General features: G+C 52.1%; 2 protein-coding genes across 5 annotated transcripts in view; one reads left to right on the top strand and one right to left on the bottom strand.

The window, feature by feature from the left end:
- The first annotated feature begins 27 nt into the window (after window positions 1-27).
- CDAN1 (codanin 1) lies at window positions 28-13369 on the top strand. Of its 4 annotated transcripts, none has more exons than XM_082453076.1 (28): window positions 28-143; window positions 375-865; window positions 1106-1309; window positions 1502-1671; window positions 1804-1917; window positions 2000-2078; window positions 2502-2622; window positions 2795-2904; window positions 3372-3461; window positions 4127-4202; window positions 5129-5334; window positions 5635-5755; window positions 6102-6248; window positions 6365-6531; window positions 6923-7010; window positions 7257-7346; window positions 7546-7600; window positions 7821-7954; window positions 8040-8143; window positions 8414-8572; window positions 8923-8986; window positions 9151-9229; window positions 9415-9563; window positions 10769-10876; window positions 11000-11063; window positions 11227-11408; window positions 11663-11770; window positions 12578-13369. In XM_082453076.1, the coding sequence occupies exons 1-28, from the start codon at window positions 54-56 to the stop codon at window positions 12701-12703; spliced, it is 3696 nt and encodes a 1231-aa protein (XP_082309202.1). In that variant the 5' UTR covers window positions 28-53; the 3' UTR covers window positions 12704-13369. The 4 variants fall into 4 exon arrangements, 3 of the variants coding, with proteins under 3 accessions (XP_082309202.1, XP_082309201.1, XP_082309203.1); XM_082453075.1 differs by having other exon boundaries at window positions 1103-1309; XR_014261422.1 differs by lacking the exons at window positions 11227-11408; window positions 11663-11770; window positions 12578-13369 and having other exon boundaries at window positions 1103-1309; window positions 9415-9516; window positions 11000-11018.
- The window catches only part of STARD9 (StAR related lipid transfer domain containing 9), a 133309-nt gene continuing 128995 nt past the window's right edge, over window positions 12982-17295 (bottom strand). The window contains exon 34 of the mRNA XM_082453057.1: window positions 12982-16827. Within this exon, the coding sequence (XP_082309183.1) occupies window positions 16726-16827 (102 nt within the window). The 3' untranslated portion in view covers window positions 12982-16725. The remainder of the gene's footprint in view (window positions 16828-17295) is intronic.

Genomic DNA, 17295 nt, shown 5'->3' with positions numbered 1-17295 from the left:
GCGCCCGTGGCGCGCCGGCGCCTGCGCAATCGCCTCCGAGCGCCCGGACCGGGATGGCGGCCGTTTTGGAGTCTCTGCTGCGAGAGGAGCTGTCGGTCGCAACCGCCGTGCTGTGGATCGCGCGCAGCGCCCAGAGTTCGGAGGTAACAGCGTCGACACGCCCCCAGGCTGGCCCGAATCTGCTTCCCGCGGGAGGTACCACCCCTCCCATCCTCTTCCTCTAGGGTGCCTGGCTGTCAGCCCGGGCCGAGTGCGCTCCAACTAGGGGCCGCTACCCCCGGCCGCCCACCCAGCTCAGCGCGCCCTGCGGCCCCGGCTGCTTGCGGCCCCGGGCTGGCAGCTGACCCTCTCGCCCCTCGCTGCTTCTCCCTCAGGATGACCCCGGGGAGGCGGCCGCGCTGATCTCACTTCGGCCGCTGCGGAAGGAATTCGTGCCATTCCTGCTGAACTTCCTGAGAGAACAGAGCAGCCGCGTCCTCCCGCAGGGCCCCCCAACCCCCGCCAAGGCCTCGGGCTCCTCGGCAGCCTTGCCAGGGAGACCCGGGGGCCCGCCGCGGGGCGGCCGCGGGGCGCGCAGCCAGCTCTTCCCTCCGACCGAGCCTTCGAGCGCCACCGCCGCTGAGGCCCCTTCGGCCCGCCGTGGGGGCAGGAGGCGGGGCCCGGGGCCGGCCCGTGAGCGAGGAGGCCGCGGCTCCGGGGCCCTGGAGGAGGGGGTCAGCGGGGAGAGCCTGCCCTGGGCCGGGGGCCGGAGGCCCAAGAGCTCTGGCAGCCCCGGCAGCCCCAGCCTCGCGCGCTCTGATCCGCCAAACCTCAGCAACCTGGAGGAATTCCCTCCTGTAGGCTCGGTTCCCCCTGGCTCCGCAGGGTGAGAATCAGCCCTCATCCAGGAGATGGGTGGCACGAAGGCTCTACTAGGGGAGTTAATAAACTAAGGCTGGGTGCTCTGTAGTAGAGCGTGGTGATGGCTAGAAGGTTGGGAATGAGATAACTACAGTTGTGAGGGGCATTTTGCAGGGGGTCCAGGCTGCTGTGGTGGAGGTGGTGGTGGAGGGGGAGATGCTTGAAGAAAGGAATATCAGAAAAACCTGTGGCTACTCCTCAGCAGGACCAAGCCTTCACGCAGGATCAACCCAACTCCGGTGAGCGAAGAGCGGTCACTCTCCAAGCCCAAGACTTGCTTCACCTCACCCCCAATCAACTGTGTCCCCAGTTCACAACCCTCAGTCCTGGACACTAGCCCTTGGGGCCATGGCCTTCCCCCAGGGTGCAGAAGTCTGCAAGAGGAGCGAGAGATGCTCAGGAAGGAGCGGTATGGCCTTGTTGCTCCCTGGGATGTCAGCTTCCTCTGTGGGGGATTGGCAGGGCTTTTCCCTGTGATTGATTTGTCCCCTGGGAACCCTGGGTCTGTTTCCTGGGCTGTGGATGTCTCTTTGAGGAACCTGAGTATGGCTGTGGAGGGGAAGGCAGGCTGACTACTTATGACATTTCTCTTTCCCCATAGCTCTAAGCTGCTGCAGCAGTCACCTGCTCCCGCCTGTCCCACCCCAGAGTCAGGATGTCCTCACCCCAGCCGGACAGGAAACCTCACAGCTGAACCCGCTGACCCTGCCAGAGTATCTTCCCGCCAGCGTCTGGAGCTGGTAGCCCTTGTCTACTCTTCATGCATTGCAGGTGAGTGAGAGCAAAGGGCCCTGAAATGGAGATACTTGTAGAACCACAGGTTAAAAGAATTGATAAGGCATGTAGGACTGAGCCTTGGTTCTGAATGGTGTTCAATACCCTGGAGTTTCTTTTCTTATCTAGAAAACCTGGTACCAAACCTCTTCTTGGAGCTTTTCTTCGTCCTTCAGCTCCTTACCGCCCGGAGGATGGTGGCTGCCAAGGACAGTGACCTTGAACCAAATCCAGGAGCCGTAGGTTGGTGAACAAGCCTCTTTTTGAGAAATGGGGTCTGGAAATGAAATCATTCTTAGCCAACAACTTGGTACTGTCCTTCTAGATTCCCTGGAAAGCCCTCTGTTCCAGAGTGTCCATGATTGTGTCTTCTTTGCAGTGCAGGTTTTGGAGCATCAGTTTCAGTGAGTTCCCCCAGTGGAGGTATTTGAGCCTTATTCCCATTGTCCACTTGGTTCTCTTGTTACCTGGGGTACATGCTTGTGCTTGACACAGGTGTAGTGACCCTGGACCTCTTCCTACACGTAACCTTCAATTTTGTGTCAAGGCTATGAATTTAGCCCTTGAAAGAATCAAACTGCCCCCGGTGGTCTTGGTAGCTGACCTTTGGGTTTATCTACTGTTTCTGCCCTGCTCTCTTGTTCGCTGCTCCATAAGGTCTCTCTCATTTCCTTCTCCTTTGCCTTCATCATCTTTAATCCTTTGCCCATGACTTTTCTTCATGTACCTGCTCCATGCTCCGGGTAACACGCTGTGTGGTGTGCAGGTGCCAGCTTCCTATTTTCAGTCTGTCTCATTCTTGGTCATTTGTGCTCTTGTCCCTGTAGTGTTCTTTCCCACCTGGACAAAGGGACCTTGAAGCTGTTGGCTGAGAATGAACGGCTACTGTGCTTCTCACCAGCTCTGCAAGGCCGCCTGCGAGCTGCCTACGAGGGCAGTGTTGCCAAGGTAGTGACCCCATCTTAGACATCGACTAGCCTGGACCTGACCCTTTCCGGTCTCATAACTCAGGCAGCCAAGCTCACATCACTGTAGTGTCATTTGCACTGGAATGGGGATGAAGTTTTCTGAGCATGAACTCTGCCAGCTTCAGTCCCTAATTGTCACTGCCATGTTTTAGGTCTCTCTGGCGATGCCACCTTCTGCACAAGCTGTCTCCTTTCAGCCAGAAACTGACAATCGTGCCAACTTCTCCAGTGATCGAGCCTTTCATACTTTTAAAAAACAGAGGTGATAAGAAAAGGGAACTTTGGGGGAAGGGGATGAAGAGGATTTTCTCTGGGATAGGCAGCCTGTGTCATTTTCATAGAAACTAGGAGTTTGACACTAACAGGTGGTAGTTTAGCACTACCAGGCCCTTCCTGGCAAACATCATAAGGGCCACTTAGCCTCATTCTGTTCATGCCCATGGACTTGAACCTCCGACCTTAGCAGCCTTCTCACAGGTGTATGACTCTAGTCACAGGGTTCTCAGACGAGAGTGCCAGATCAACTTTAACTGCCCACAGAAGTATGTGAGGCATGTGGTGTACTGCTCCCGGGTCTGTAGCATTATCACACAGAGAACCCTGGAGAGGATAAGGAACGGGGCTGTGGATAGTCCTGTCCTCAGTTCTTCTGAGCTAGGGAAGGCACTCCTGAGAATGAGTTAGGCCAGCTGTGCTTCAGTTGATCGGGCATTCTTATGTGTCTGTCAGGGACGTGTTTTATGAGGTGCTTCGAGAGTGGGAAGATCGCCATGAGGAGCCCGGCTGGGATTTTGAGAAGGGCTTGGGCAGCAGGATCAGGTACGTGCTCACACATCGGTCACCTTGTCTTTCTTGCTTCCAGCAGTGAGCAGCTTAGTGGTGCTTGGGTGGCTGATTGGAGGAAGGCTTTGTCCTTCCAGGGCAAAGCTGTTTTCTTCTATCCTACTTAATCTCTCCAGATACTGCCACCTCTGCCTCTACTCAAAAGGGATTTGTCTCTCCAGCTCCTTCCACTCAGAAATCACTCATACTTGCTCTGTGATTGCAAATGCTTGAAAAAGTGGAATGCTCTTATTTCAGGTTGCTTGAGTTTTGGCCCAAGTTTTAGACCCTTTCCAACCTCCATTTTCTCCATCATCTTATTTGACAATACAGATAACTTTGCATAGCTAGATAACTAGGATACAGAAAGAATATCCTCTTGTCCACATTGGTCATGAAGTTCACTGGCACTCGGTGTAGACTGAAGATGAGAGGGTGGTATTATTTCATGTTTGGTTAAGTGTATCTCTAGCTTTGAGGGTCTGGGGGCTGAGGAGAGTGTCCCTTACCTTTTCCCATATCCTGTGCCAGCCGGGTCTGGCAGAGGTCTGCTCAAGCCCCTGGTAAAGGGCTGAAAGGCCCAAGGGTTGGCTTGTTCTCTCAGATCTTTCTCTCCCTCTTCCTCCTTCCATCACACTCCATCCCTGCCTCTTATTCCTCAGAGCCATGATGGGTCAGCTCTCTGCAGCCTGCAGCCACAGCCATTTTGTTCGACTTTTCCAAAAACAACTTCTCCAGGTAATAGCCCCAGCGGGAGACTGAGGAATCTACAGTGGGCAGTATGTATTACAGGCAGCCAAGTGATGGCTGGCACTTCGGGATAGGGCAGGCAAGCAGGCAGGTCCTTGGCTGGAGACTGAACAAGAGTTCTGCTCTTTGGGTGGTGGTTGAAGCTCAGGAAGCCAGAGAGGAGCCGGAGCGCTCTCTCCCATGCCCTGCACCTCCTGCCTCCCCGGGCCTCCTCAGACACCCGGCTCTCCTGGCCTTCCTTCAGCACCTCACTACTTTCTTTTTTTTTTTTTTTTTTTAATTTTTTTATTTTATTTATTTTTTATTTTTTATTTTTTTAATGCTATTCTTGTCTGCTTACATTCTTTTTATGTATGTATGTATGTATGTATGTATGGCTGTGTTGGGTCTTCGTTTCTGTGCGAGGGCTTTCTCTAGTTGTGGCAAGTGGGGGCCACTCTTCATCGCGGTGCGCGGGCCTCTCACTATCGCGGCCTCTTGTTGCCGAGCACAGGCTCCAGACGCGCAGGCTCAGTAATTGTGGCTCACGGGCCGAGTTGCTCCGCGGCATGTGGGATCTTCCCAGACCAGGGCTCGAACCCGCGTCCCCTGCATTGGCAGGCAGATTCTCAACCACTGCGCCACCAGGGAAGCCCCTCACTACTTTCTTGCCCTTGATTTGTGCTGTGGTAGAAAGAGCACAGGGTTAGGACTCAGGTCTGGTTTCAAATCCTAGCTCTTGTGATCCTAGGCAGATGTTGAATCTTACAGGTTCCGTTTCTTCACCTGTAAAAATAAGAATACAATCCAGACCTCAAAAAACACATCTGTGGCACATGATACAGGGTTCATCGCTTCCTCCTCATTTTGTTCAGTCCTTCTTTCCAGAAAAACTCACTGGTTTTTTGATTTCTCTCTTTCTTCCACTGCCCCAGATGTGTCAGAGTCCTGGTGGTGCTGGGGGCACTGTCTTGGGCGAGGCTCCGGATGTGTTAAATATGCTTGGAGCTGACAAGCTTGGGCGGTTGCGGCGCCTGCAGGAACGGCTTGTGGCCCCTCAGAGCAGTGGGGGGCCCTGCCCACCCCCCACCTTCCCAGGCTGTCAGGGCTTCTTCAGGGACTTCATCTTGAGTGCCAGCAGGTAAAGGTCTCCTGTCTTGCAGAGAGTGGGGGCAGAGGCCAGAAGAGGTTTGTGTTCACAGAAGGGCAGCGTTTTCTCTCCTTTGTCTGGAATATAACAGGGTGGGACTGGGTGTTGCCTGGGCTCCTTCTAACTCACACTTCCTGCATCCATTTCCCTTCTCATTCTTTCACCCGTGAAGGTAACCTCATTGGCCTCCTCTGTCTACCCTGCTGAGCCTTTCTGTCTGGAGCACCTCTTCTCTATTCTGGTCCTTCCTACACTTCTTCCAGTACCTTTATTCCCCCCTCCCCTTCATAGCTTCCAGTTTAATCAGCATCTCATGGATAGCCTGAGTTTGAAGATCCGGGAGCTCAACAGCCTTGCCCTGCCTCAGCCTGAGCCCAGTGATGAAGACGGGGAGTCGGATGTGGACTGGCAGGTTAGAAAGCAGAAGGGAGATGACGGGGTTCTGACCCGGGGGGAGGGGTATTTTCAAGAAGAAATCTGTAACAGATTTGGCTTCTTTTTTTTTTTTTTAAGATTTTTTTGATGTGGACCATTTTTAAAGTCTTTGTTGAATTTGTTACAGTATTGCTTGTGTTTTATGTTTTGGTTTTTTGGCTGTGAGACATGCGGGATCTTAGCTCCCCGACCAGGGATCGAACCTGCACCCCCTGCATTGAAAGGCGAAGTCTCAACCACTGGACCACCAGAGAAGTCCCACAGATTTGGTTTTGTTCTAGAAGCCTTATGCTTGGGACCTTTTACTTCTTGATGCCCTGCAGGGTGAACGGAGGCAGTTTGCTGTGGTGCTGCTCAGCCTGAGGCTTCTGGCTAAATTCCTGGGCTTTGTGGCTTTCCTGCCATACCGGGGGCCTGAACCACCCCCGACCCGTGAGCTCCAGGACACCATTCTGGCCCTGAGGAGCCAGGTGATTGGGGGCTCTGGTAAGGAGGGAGCTGGGAGGAGGGGCAAGGCAATGGCGTTAGAAGGCTTCCCCCAGCCCCTGGGACTGACCCACCCACTGACTGACGCTGGCCCTGCCAGGTGCCCCCGGTCCTGGACGTGCGGGCTCTGCTGCAGCAGGGGCTGCGGGCCCGCCGAGCAGTGCTCACGGTGCCCTGGCTGGTGGAGTTCCTTTCCCTGGCTGACCACATTGTCCCCATGCTGGACTATTACCGCAGTGTCTTCACTCTCCTGCTGCACCTGCATCGGTGAGTAGAGAGAGAGCAGACTTGAGAGAACGGTGCGGGGAGAACATTGCTGAGGCTGCCGTTTATGAGGAGGGTCAAGCAGCCTGTGCTTCCTGTGTGGTACCATAGCCGTAACTGATCCTCAGAGAAGAGGCCAGGCCTTGATCCACAAGGAAAGACAGTGGGCAGTTATTGAATATTTGCACTTTGATTGGCCCTTTTCTATTCCTACTGTGGCCCAGCTCAGAAGGGAGTACAGATCTGGGAGGGGTGATGAGACTTGGTTTCTTGTACAACAGCAGTCCCTTTTAGGTCTGCTTTTGAGAAGTACCTTCCCAGTGATAGCTTTCTGTTACTGCATTCCATTTCTTTCTTTGCACAGATTCCATTCACACCCTCATTTACGTTTTAGGAGCTTGGTCTTGTCAAAGGAGAGTGAAGGGGAGATGTGTTTCCTGAACAAGCTGCTGCTGCTGGCTGTCCTGGGCTGGCTTTTCCAGGTTGGTGGCGTGAGGGTCCAGGTTGGAGAAGGGGGGTGACTACTGTGGCTGAAGACAGGGAAAGGGAGGATGTATGAGTCTGAACAAGGGCGGGGCCAGAAGGTGAAGGTTCAGAGGAGGGGTAGGGATTGCCATAGTTTCAGAGGAAGGTGGCTTTGAACCTGGTGTCTAAACCCTGGAACCATGAGGTAGGAGGTGTGACAAATCTCTAAAGTGCTGACTTGCACTGCCCTGATCTCTTGCCAGATTCCTACAGTCCCTGAGGACCTGTTCTTTCTGGAAGAGGGTCAGTTGGATGCCTTTGAGGTGGACACAGTAGCTTCAGAGCATGGCTTGGTAAGTGTTGGGGTCAAGCCAGAGCCATGGGAAGCACAAGAGTAAAGGAGGCAGGCTGCCCGGTAGGGCCCAGCAGGAGACAAGCCAGAATAGAGACTTAAGTCTTTTATGTAATTCTCTTACCTGACCACCCCGTTTCTGGCACACTGGGGAGGAAGGGAAGCCTGCCTTCCCAACACTGGCCTGTTCTCTCCCCCAGGACAGCATGCCTGTGGTGGACCAGCACCTGCTCTACACTTGCTGCCCCTATATTGGTGAGGATACTGGTCTCCCCTCAAAGGGTCCTTGGTCCTTGGCCTGTCCCTTCATGAGTACCCAAAAGGCACCCTGTGGGCCCAGCGCCCCAATACATTGTTCTGTTCTTAGGCGCTCCCTGGTGCTTCAGTCTTTCTATTCCATAAATGCTTAAAAGTCAAGATGCTGGGGAGGATGGGACGGTTCTGGAACTTAAACACTTGGGCTTCTCTGATGCAGGAGAGCTCCGCAAACTGCTCGCCTCCTGGGTATCAGGAAGCAGTGGACGGAGTGGGGGCTTTGTCAGGAAAATCACCCCCACCACCACCACCGGCCTGGGAGCCCAGCCTCCCCGAACCACCCAAGGGCTGCAGGTAGGGGGCAGGGCGGAGGCCGGGGGGCCACGCAGTGGAGAAGGGAAAGCGGGCCCTTCACTGCCCTGCCCCCTCCTCCCGACAGGCACAGCTGGCTCAAGCCTTTTTCCACAACCAGCCGCCCTCCCTGCGCAGGACCGTGGAGTTCGTGGCAGAGAGAATCGGCTCGAACTGTGTCAAGCATATCAAGTGAGGATGAGTTGGGATTGGGAATGGAGGTGTTGAGGGTCCCCAGTCTCATTTCCTTACGATTTTCCCCTTTATAACACCTTGTTGCCAAACTGAGGAAAGTCAGCTGAGGGGTAGCGGGTGATAGAGGACAAGGGCCGGGTGGGACGGGGGGAGGCTAAAATTGCTGACGTTCTTTCGAGTTAGTTCTGACCAGGTTTCCTTGAAGTTGCAGCCCCTTTCCAATTCACCCTTTCCAACTACCTCAAAACCTTGCTGTTCCAACTGCAGGGCCACGCTGGTGGCAGATCTGGTGCGCCAGGCAGAGTCACTTCTTCAAGAGCAGCTGGTGACGCAGGGACAGGAAGGGGGAGATCCAGCCCAGCTGTTGGAGATCTTGTGTTCCCGGCTGTGCCCTCACGGGGCCCAGGCGTTGACCCAGGGGCGGGAGTAAGACGCCAGTCTGTTTGAATCATCTCATCTCCGCTCTCCTCTTAGCTTTTCCTTTCCTGTCCCTTTTTCCTCTTTTATACTCATCCTTTATTCCATGTCCTCTCCCCTCCCTGCTTTTTTTGTGCTTTTTTTGCCTGCTCTATAGGCTCTTATCTTGGTTTTTAGAGGTTTTAGGGCCCAGAGTCCAGAGTTGAATTGGAAGGGCATCTGGGGTGGGGCCAGAGGGCTGAGGGTGCCTTCCCCTGAGGCAGAGCCCTCCCAGCTCGGGCGATTGGTGCACTTGGGGCGTTTCCTTCTGTGGGCCAGGCTGACGCATCTAGACATCACTGACCTCTGTCTCCTTTCAGGTTCTGCCAAAAGAAGAGCCCTGGTGCCGTGAGGGCATTGCTCCCTGAGGAGACTCCAGCAGCCGTACGTAGGCAGGAGTCCTGGGGTTAGCAGGCTGGGCGGTTGGTGGTGGGAGAGGAGTGCTGCGGGGTTGTGTGTGTGAGGCTTCTGGTGGCAGGTGGGTCAGTCCTGGACTTGGGCATTCATCATTGTCCTAACTTGTCCCTGACTCAGAACTTCTGTCACAGGTTCTGAGCAGTGCAGAGAACATTGCTGTGGGGCTTGCAACAGAGAAAGCCTGTGCTTGGTTGTCAGCCAACATCACAGGTAAGGTCCAGGGAGGGGGAGTGGCTGACCAAGTTTTTCAGAAGTGGACTGGCAGGAAGTTGGAGGCCATGTGGGGGAGCTAGGACTCAGAGCCAGCTGGTAACAGGGAAGGGCATGGGTTGGCGTGGTGAGCCTGTGCAGGGCTGCTTTGATGACCCCTTTTCTGTCCTCCCTCTGACTTGCAGCGCTGATCAGAAGGGAGGTGAAAGCGGCTGTGAGTCGCATGCTTCGAGCCCAGGGTCCTGAGCCAGCTGCCCGGGGGGAGCGGAGGGGCTGCTCCCGTGCCTGTGAGCACCATGCTCCCCTCCCCTCCCACCTCATCTCCGAGATAAAAGTACACAGCTCCCTACTCCCTTCGGCTCCCCTCCTCCCTCTCCCTGCTCTTTTCCTAGTCTCCCTCCTCTCTCCCTCAACTCCAGTATTTGTGTGGCAGCTTTCTGTGTTGCCCAGCTAGTTCCCATTTTGTTACTGAATGGGATTAGGTAGGGCAGAACTGAATTGAATGGTTTTCGTAACTGCTGTTCTCTGACTTCTGTACTTGAGTCACCCAAAAAGGTGAAAGGGAAAGGGGTAGATGTGAAAATTGTTGACTGAGTACACGTTACACAGATGATGATGGGAGTGGGGTAGGGAATGGCTGTCCAGTGCAGTAGGAAAGTCTCTGAGGAACAGTCATTGCAGCATTGGGATATGATTTCAGAAATGTTCTCCTATGTGGGAGTTGATGCTTGTTTAGTTACAGGCAGTAAGAATAATCTATCAGTGCTCTTAATTTGATAAAAAAAATTTTTTGATACTGTCTAGAGCAGGAGTCAGCTGACAACCCGCGGGCCAAATCCAGCCTGCTGCTTGTTTTCGTAAATAAAGTTTTATTTGAACACAGCCATGCTTGTTCATTTACGAATTGTTGGGCTGCTTTCGTGCTCCAGCAGCAGAATTGAGTGGTGGGGGCAGAGTCCTAAACTAGTGACCCAGATCTGGGGTAGTAGTGTGAGAATAAAGATTTGGAATAGGGACTAAAAAAGAATGACTAAAATTAGAAGAGTAAGAGGGAGAAGAAAACTCTCAGCAGCCATTAGCTACTGGTTTTCAACATGCAGAGGATTTCTGTACTGAAACCTCGACTCTCCTGAGAAGATGAACAGAGAATCATGAGGGACAGAAAATAGTACGACATGTACACGACAGGACAGTTCCCCTGAATGCTTTCAGAATAAGATGCTCTCTGGGAATTGGCTAGGTATGACTTTGTCCCAAGATGAGTGCCATCTCTTGAGCTCTCTGGCAGCACGTTGTCCCTTGGCTTACCTGCTCCATCTATTCCTTTGTTGTCCACTTGGTTGCTTCTCCCAGCTGTGCTGTCCTGCCCAAGCCCCAAGTCTAAGGGCACCTTTGCCCATTACTTCACCCCAGGGCCCTGTCTTCCTTTTCCTTCTGCCTCTTTCCACTGGCTCATCCCCACCCCAAGCCACATTCTCTGTGGCCTCCTTGGCCCTGGCCTGGCATGAAGCCTTACTCTGCTTCCGCCCCTCTCTCCAGGACGTGCTCTCTCTGGCCGTGGGGCCCCGGGACCCTGAGGAGGGAGTTTCCCCAGAGCATCTGGAGCAGCTTCTAGGCCAGCTGGGCCAGATGCTGCGGTGCCGCCAGGTGAGACGTGGCAAGATGCTCTTATGTATCCTTGTCCAGCGCCTAATAATCAGAGCTGCACTGGCTTGGGGCTGCTGCTCTAAGGCTGGTGCTAATGTCCAAGGTCTCCCTGTTTCCCCCCAGTTCCTGTGCCCACCTGCTGAGCAGCATCTGGCAAAGTGCTCTGTGGAGTTAGCATCCCTCCTTGGTATGGCTCCTTTTTATCACATCACTCTGTTGCCAGATCCCCCAGTTCTCAGGGTGGGGTACAAGCAAGATTAGAAAACAGAGCTTTTTTTACTCTGTGTCCTCCCAGGGCCACGTGACCCTGCCTCCATTTCTTAGAGCTTGGCATTCCTCTCTCCCCATAGTTGCAGATCAAATTCCTGTCCTAGGGCCCCCGGCACAGCACCAGCTGGAGAGAGGGCAGGCTCGAAGGCTCCTGCTCATGCTGGTTTCCCTGTGGAAGGATGACTTTCAAGTGCCGGTTCCGCTGCAGCTGCTGCTGAGGCCAAGAAACGTGGGGCTTCTGGCAGCCACTCGGCCGAGGGAGGTGAGCCAGAGAGGTGGGGGGAGGGGGGCAGGTGGGCTTCTGAGAAGCCTCTGCAGTCATGTGTTTCTCCTCCCACCCCAAATGTTATTAGCTGGTTTAGTCCCCCTTTGCTGAGGCTGTGCTTATCTTCTGCGCTCAGACTCCCTTAGTCTTGTCTCGTCTCCCCCTCCTCCCTCAGCAGCTCTGTCCTTTGTATCAGGGTCGCTGTGCAGTCCTCCTAGCCACCCTGACCTCTTCCTCCGTGTGTGTTGCAGTGGGACCTGCTGCTGTTCTTGCTCCGGGAGCTGGTAGAGAAAGGCCTGATGGGACGGATGGAGATAGAGGCCTGCCTGGGCAGCCTTCACGAGGCCCAGTGGCCAAGGGTAAGGAGTCCTCGTCTCCTTTTACCTGGAGAGAGAACAGGTGTCATACGTCCCTTTTATCCTGAAAGGGGGCAAGTGATGGGGTCTGGCATTCTTAGGCTCTTCCCAAAGCTCAGTGGATTTTGTCAGATTTCTTGAGGACCACCCTGAAATGAAGTGGCTGCTCTGGGGGGCCTCTTTCACACTTAAGTATCTATTGTATGAAGGACTGTGTCCATGGAGGAAGGGAAGATGGAAGGCAGATAGTTAGTGCATGGCATAGTGAGTGTGGGGTTTGTGGTTTTTTTTTTTTTTCTTGGCCACACCACACGGCTGGCAGGATCTTAGTTCCACAACCAGGGATGGAACCCGGGCCCCAGCAGTGAAAGCACCGAGTCCTAACCACTGGACCACCAGGGAATTCCCAAGTGTGGGTTTTTAAAATCAGAATAACCTGGATTTTAATCTCAGCTAGTCCTTAATGTTATTGTGATTTAGGGCAAAGTAATTTTAGTTTCTTCATTCATAAAATGGGAATAATTTAGATCTCCTGGGGTTCTTCAAGATGAAATAATGTGCATATTAAGTACTCATTAGTGGTTTTGAGCTTCCCATTAGAGTTCACTCTCCCTGCCGGAACTTGAGCATCTTAGAGTACTAATGGGACAAGGTTTCCAAGTCCATTTCCAGGTAGAAGGCAGTTGGGAAAAAATAAAATAGGTTGTCTGGTTAGGTAGGGCTTGATATTTGGGATTGATTTTTAGTAAAAAGGGTGAACAATCTAGAATTATGTGTCTGCCTTTTCTGTCATCTTTCTGCTTATTCCAGGATTTTTCTGAAGAATTAGCAGCACTGTTCAACCTGTTTCTAGCTGAACCCCATGTGCCACAACCTCAGCTAAGAGCTTGTGAGCTGGTGCAGCCAAATCGGGGGACTGTGCTGGCCCAGAGCTAGGGCTGGGAAGCGGCCCTACCTTGTGCATCTCGCCAGAGCGCTGGAACCCAGCCTGACTGTGCCTCGGGAGGAGGCCCCAGAGCCACCCCAAGTGCCCACCCTGACCCTTGCTGGTGTGGAAGTAGCTCAGTCTGTCATCAGGCTTCCTGCTCACGTGTGCAGGAAGAGAGTGGCAGCCTGGCATCCCAGCGACTGTGGGCTTACCATCCCAAGTCCTAAAGGAAGAAGGAGGGGGTCACCCGATTCAGGATTATGGTGGAAGAACCTAGAGACTCCAGTCCTGGAGAAGAAGGGTTGGCATTTATTATGAAATGATGTGTGGGGGCTTGTCGACACAAGAGTCAAGCCCCACTTGCTGCTGTCCCAGCATCTCTTAGAGCTTTGTGGTTTGGGAAATCATGACAGAGACAAGTGACTTCTGCTTAACTTGTGAGTAAAGTTAAACATGAATCTCGGGAGTCTACATTTTCGTACCACCAGGAGCTGGACTGCCATCTCCTTAAAAATGTACAACAGATGTGGGGCTTGCCCGACAGAAACCTGCCTTTTACCTTGCACCCCGCCTGCCTTCAGTCCCGTGCAGGTAGTAACTTTTGACTCTAGCTCCATCCAGGGGCCAAGCACGGGCAGAACATTAGAGCTTTTTAAAATAAACTGTTTTCTTTACCAAGGGCTTCATGTCTAGTTATTTTCACCTTACTCATCCCTGTAAAAGGCTGCAAAGTCTCAGGTGGGCTTGGAGGTGAGCATTGACTGACAGGGTAGAGCTGTCCCATTGGTTGGCCACTTAGCAATGCCTAAATATTCCATCACGTGAGACCCTGCAGGCCAGAGAGCCTGGGGCCCTTGTTAGGCCACTGCCAACAGTATTGACTTCTGTTCAACTCCCTGTGAAGGTTTAGGATGTGTGAAGTTTCTACTCACCAGATACTGCCCACTTGTGATGCTTGCTTGGGGGGCTGGGGGTGTTTGATTTGGCTCAGAACAAAAGCATTCTATGTGTCTATAAATGATGCACCAATTTTGACTAAGCAAGCACTACCTTGATAACGCACATTAAATTCACTCTTCTAAAATTCATGGTTTTTCTACTTTGGCAGTGTGCGCAGAGAGATTCAGTCTCTGTCAGGGGAAGGAGAGGGTACTCAGTGAACCCTCTTGAAGTGGCTTGCAAAATCTGTGCATATGTGTGTATTTCTTAGGAGAAAATTTCCCAGCTGTCAGAGGTCTCCAACCCAAGGAAGGGTAAGATGCTCTGGGTCTAAAGAGGTCTGCTGTATGACTTTAGTAAAGCCAGTTGGGAGCCCTTACAGTAGGTCCCATCAGCACAGAAAGTTAAAAATGGGGGTCTGTCTCACACCACTTTGTAATCATGCTTCTGCGCAGTCAGGCAGTGACCATCCCTTCCCCTCAGCTCATCCTAATAAGTTTTTGCATCTGAACCTTTTTTTCTTCATCTCTTCATTTGTCCTTTAAATCCAACTTATACTACAGCAAATTCTGGAAGTTCTGAATGCTTGGGAACCAAAACATTTTAAGAAATATTTTATCTTTCTGCACCCATCAGGTGTGGCTGAACGAAAGCACTGCCCCAGGAAGCTGAGCCCCGAGGTAAGGAGACACCCAGCTCCTTCAGACACCCAGCTCCATGTGACGTGGGGCAGGCAGGCAAGCATGGAGGAAAGCCTGAAGCCCCAAGGATGCTGAGTTTAAAGCCCACTTAGTTAAACCGCACAGGCCCAATTCAGCAAACAACGCTGGCCAGTGTGAACCTTAAGGGTTTACTTTAGGCAGGCAGTAAGATAAGAAAGGAATTACAGAGACAAGCAGCTAATGAACTAGTGAACGCATTAGTATTTAGGTTGTTTTCCATATACCTGCTCTCTACCAGTATCAGTGGTTTTCAAAGTGTGGTCCCCAGACCAGCAGCCTCATCATCACCTGCAACTTCCTAGAAATACAAATATGTGGGCCCCTCTCCACTCTTCTAAATCAGAAACTCTAGGGTGGGGGCCATCCTGGGGTGTAACAAGTCCTTCCGGTGATTCAGATGCACAATATAGTCTGAGAACCACCTGTCTTAACCAAAACCTGACTCCTCCTTGATCATTTGGAGCCAGGTCCCTGGATTATCCTTAACACCTCTGCATTTTAGTGTAAGATCAGCCTCAGTTAATGTTCTTTAGATTTGCTGACTCACATGCCTGCCTTGTGGCTTTTCTAGTTTAGGGGATACAGTCACCTCCAGGCTAACCACTGTTCAGATTCCCATTGCTGGCTCTACCTCAGAAGCCCTAGAGGTGCATACCTGTTAAAGAGCTTCCTTCCAGGGGTCTGTGGTCACCGTTGAGTGTGGCAGTGGAATCTGTTCTGGAATCCTCCCTCATGTTCGTATTTGGGCTACAGCTGGCCGTAGCTGGGCAACTAATCTGGTTGCTCTTTATGTGCAAAGCAGTGCTGAGCTCATGGGAAACACTCAATACATATGTGTAAACTATATAGCTTGAAACTGGGCCATGAGTAGTTACTGCCATCATAATCACCAGGCTGAATTCTGAGCTCAAACGACACACTTAGGTTATCCCAGGGTAGTCTTCACTGAATAAAAGTACACATTGGACTTTTAATTTGCAAGTGTTCTGAACTTTTCAATCAGTGGTCTTAGAGATTCATATGAAGAGAGATGGGAGTACATAAATAGGGTGTTAAATATATCAAGCGTAACCAAAAAAATTAACCAGAAAAATAAGTTTAAAAGCAATCAAAAAAAAAACCCTTCAATAATATATAAATAACTTAATCTGAGGTAAGAGAAAAACAAAATCCTGCAGATACTTTTAGAAAAATAAACCTCTGCTGTACTATACAGAAATTTACCTTTTACCACATCTTCTCAATCTCCATATGGTCACCCTCTTCCACCAAAGACTCTGGGCACCAGAACTGAAGCTGAGAATCTCTCCGACCCCTGCACTTCAGGTAACCATACAGAATATTCAAAGCTCGAGTTCAGCCAGGCTAAGTTACAAGAAAACTGAACCCATTCTCCATCCCATCCTAGAATAGAAGGGGCTACAGCAGTGCGTGGAACGCTCAAGAGACCACTGAAGGCTGGGACCAAGTCTCTGAGTGAGGTAAGGAATGGAATTGCGCTTCCTCCTAACAAATCACTTACCTCCTTCTAGGAGGTCCATTATCTTCCCTCCCGTCTCCAAAAGACAGTTTTTCATCTCTGAAATGAGAGATGCCCACGCCCCACCCCAAGTCCTCCTCAAAGAGCTAGGCCCCCACCCTAACCCCAAATCTATCCAGCCAGTTTCTACAGTGGTCTTCCCATTCTTCTGAGCTCTGGAGTGGTGGCTCCATGACAGAGCATTACTCTATACTCCTTACTGGGGCCAAGACCCAAACAATTGTCTTCTCCTGTGAGGGAAAGGAAGAGGGGGGCAAAGCAAAAATTAATAATAAAGCATTTTGTAAAAATTCAAGGAGGAGAAACAATTCTAAATCAGTGTTCTGGTTTGTGCAGCTGTTTTTTTAAACCGTTTTCTGTTTCCTAACACCCCATCCCACAGTGGAGCTGACTGCTGGAGCACATTCTGAGCAGAGTCTTGGCCAATGGCTCCTGCTTCCCTACCAGTCCCAGGGCTGCGCCGAACTAAGTAAGCACCATGTCAGAGCACTGCAGGCTCCCAGCTCTGCTGGCTGTGTCCAGTCCTGATCCTGGAGTGGCCTGTATGCCATAGGGTCCCAGAGACGGGAAAAAAAGGTGAGAAATCCAAAAAGGTGAGTTGAGCTTCATTCACTCTGGACAGCCAGGAGCTCAGGCCCCCTCGCTCTGCAGAGGTGCCAGCTGTGACCAAGTACTGACTAGGTTTCGCTGGCAACTCGGGGCTGAGTGCTGTCTGCCCAGTCGGCCACAGCAGGTAGCCTCGGCTCTTCTTACATCAGGATACGGAGAGTAACAAGAGCTGCTCCAGCATCTCTGGGGCGTCCTGGAGCGCCATCTTGACCGTGAGATGCTAACTACCAAGGAAGGAAGCCAGTCTGGCTATAACCAGCGGCTGCTGTTTGATGAAGGAGCTTAGGAGCTGAGGGGGGAATCCTGGAGCACCAAGTTCTACCTGAAATAAACCAGAGAGGGAAAAGTCAAAGGTGCAGACAGACCCAAGAGAGTGCACCGGGGCACACTTCAGCCATACGCAGCCACCCCAGGCTGTTGTGATTGGAGAGGCTCTGAACTGAACTGTCTACAGCCCTGTGCTCTGCTGTTCAGATCTAGGCAAAAGCTTCACTTCCCAATGACAAAAGGTCAAGTCAGGGAACTGAGGGTGCTGCTCTGCCTCACAATGACCATCCATCTCCTGAGGACCCTGGGAACAGCCAGCGGATGTAGGCCGCCAGGCTCTGGTAAGAGCAGCTTTAGAAGAAGGTTGATCAACTCTGCCTCATTCCTTCCTCTCTGATTCCCCACTGATTTGTGACCCAAGAAACCCTTGAGTCTCCAGCTCTCAGGCCACAGGTCCTGGGTACTGAAGGATGTTGAACAGCTATACAGAAAGCTCCATGGGGCTGGGGTCAAATCAAGGCAT

Source organism: Balaenoptera physalus (genome assembly GCF_965194825.1).
Source record: "Balaenoptera physalus genome assembly, chromosome: 2".
Lineage (NCBI taxonomy): Eukaryota > Metazoa > Chordata > Mammalia > Artiodactyla > Balaenopteridae > Balaenoptera > Balaenoptera physalus.
The sequence above is the reverse complement of the archived record's forward strand: the minus strand, read 5'-3'. Positions and strand labels throughout refer to the sequence as shown.

What these genes read in the sequence shown, in the direction of transcription:
- CDAN1 (XM_082453075.1), top strand. Translation starts at nt 54, where the DNA reads ATGGCGGCCGTTTTGGAGTCTCTGCTGCGAGAGGAGCTGTCGGTCGCA. An exon ending in ACCAAATCCAGGAGCCGTAG is followed by an intron (nt 1,918 to 1,999) that starts GTTGGTGAACAA and finishes CTGTCCTTCTAG; the next exon opens with ATTCCCTGGAAAGCCCTCTG. An exon ending in ACCTCATCTCCGAGATAAAA is followed by an intron (nt 9,564 to 10,768) that starts GTACACAGCTCC and finishes CCCTCTCTCCAG; the next exon opens with GACGTGCTCTCTCTGGCCGT.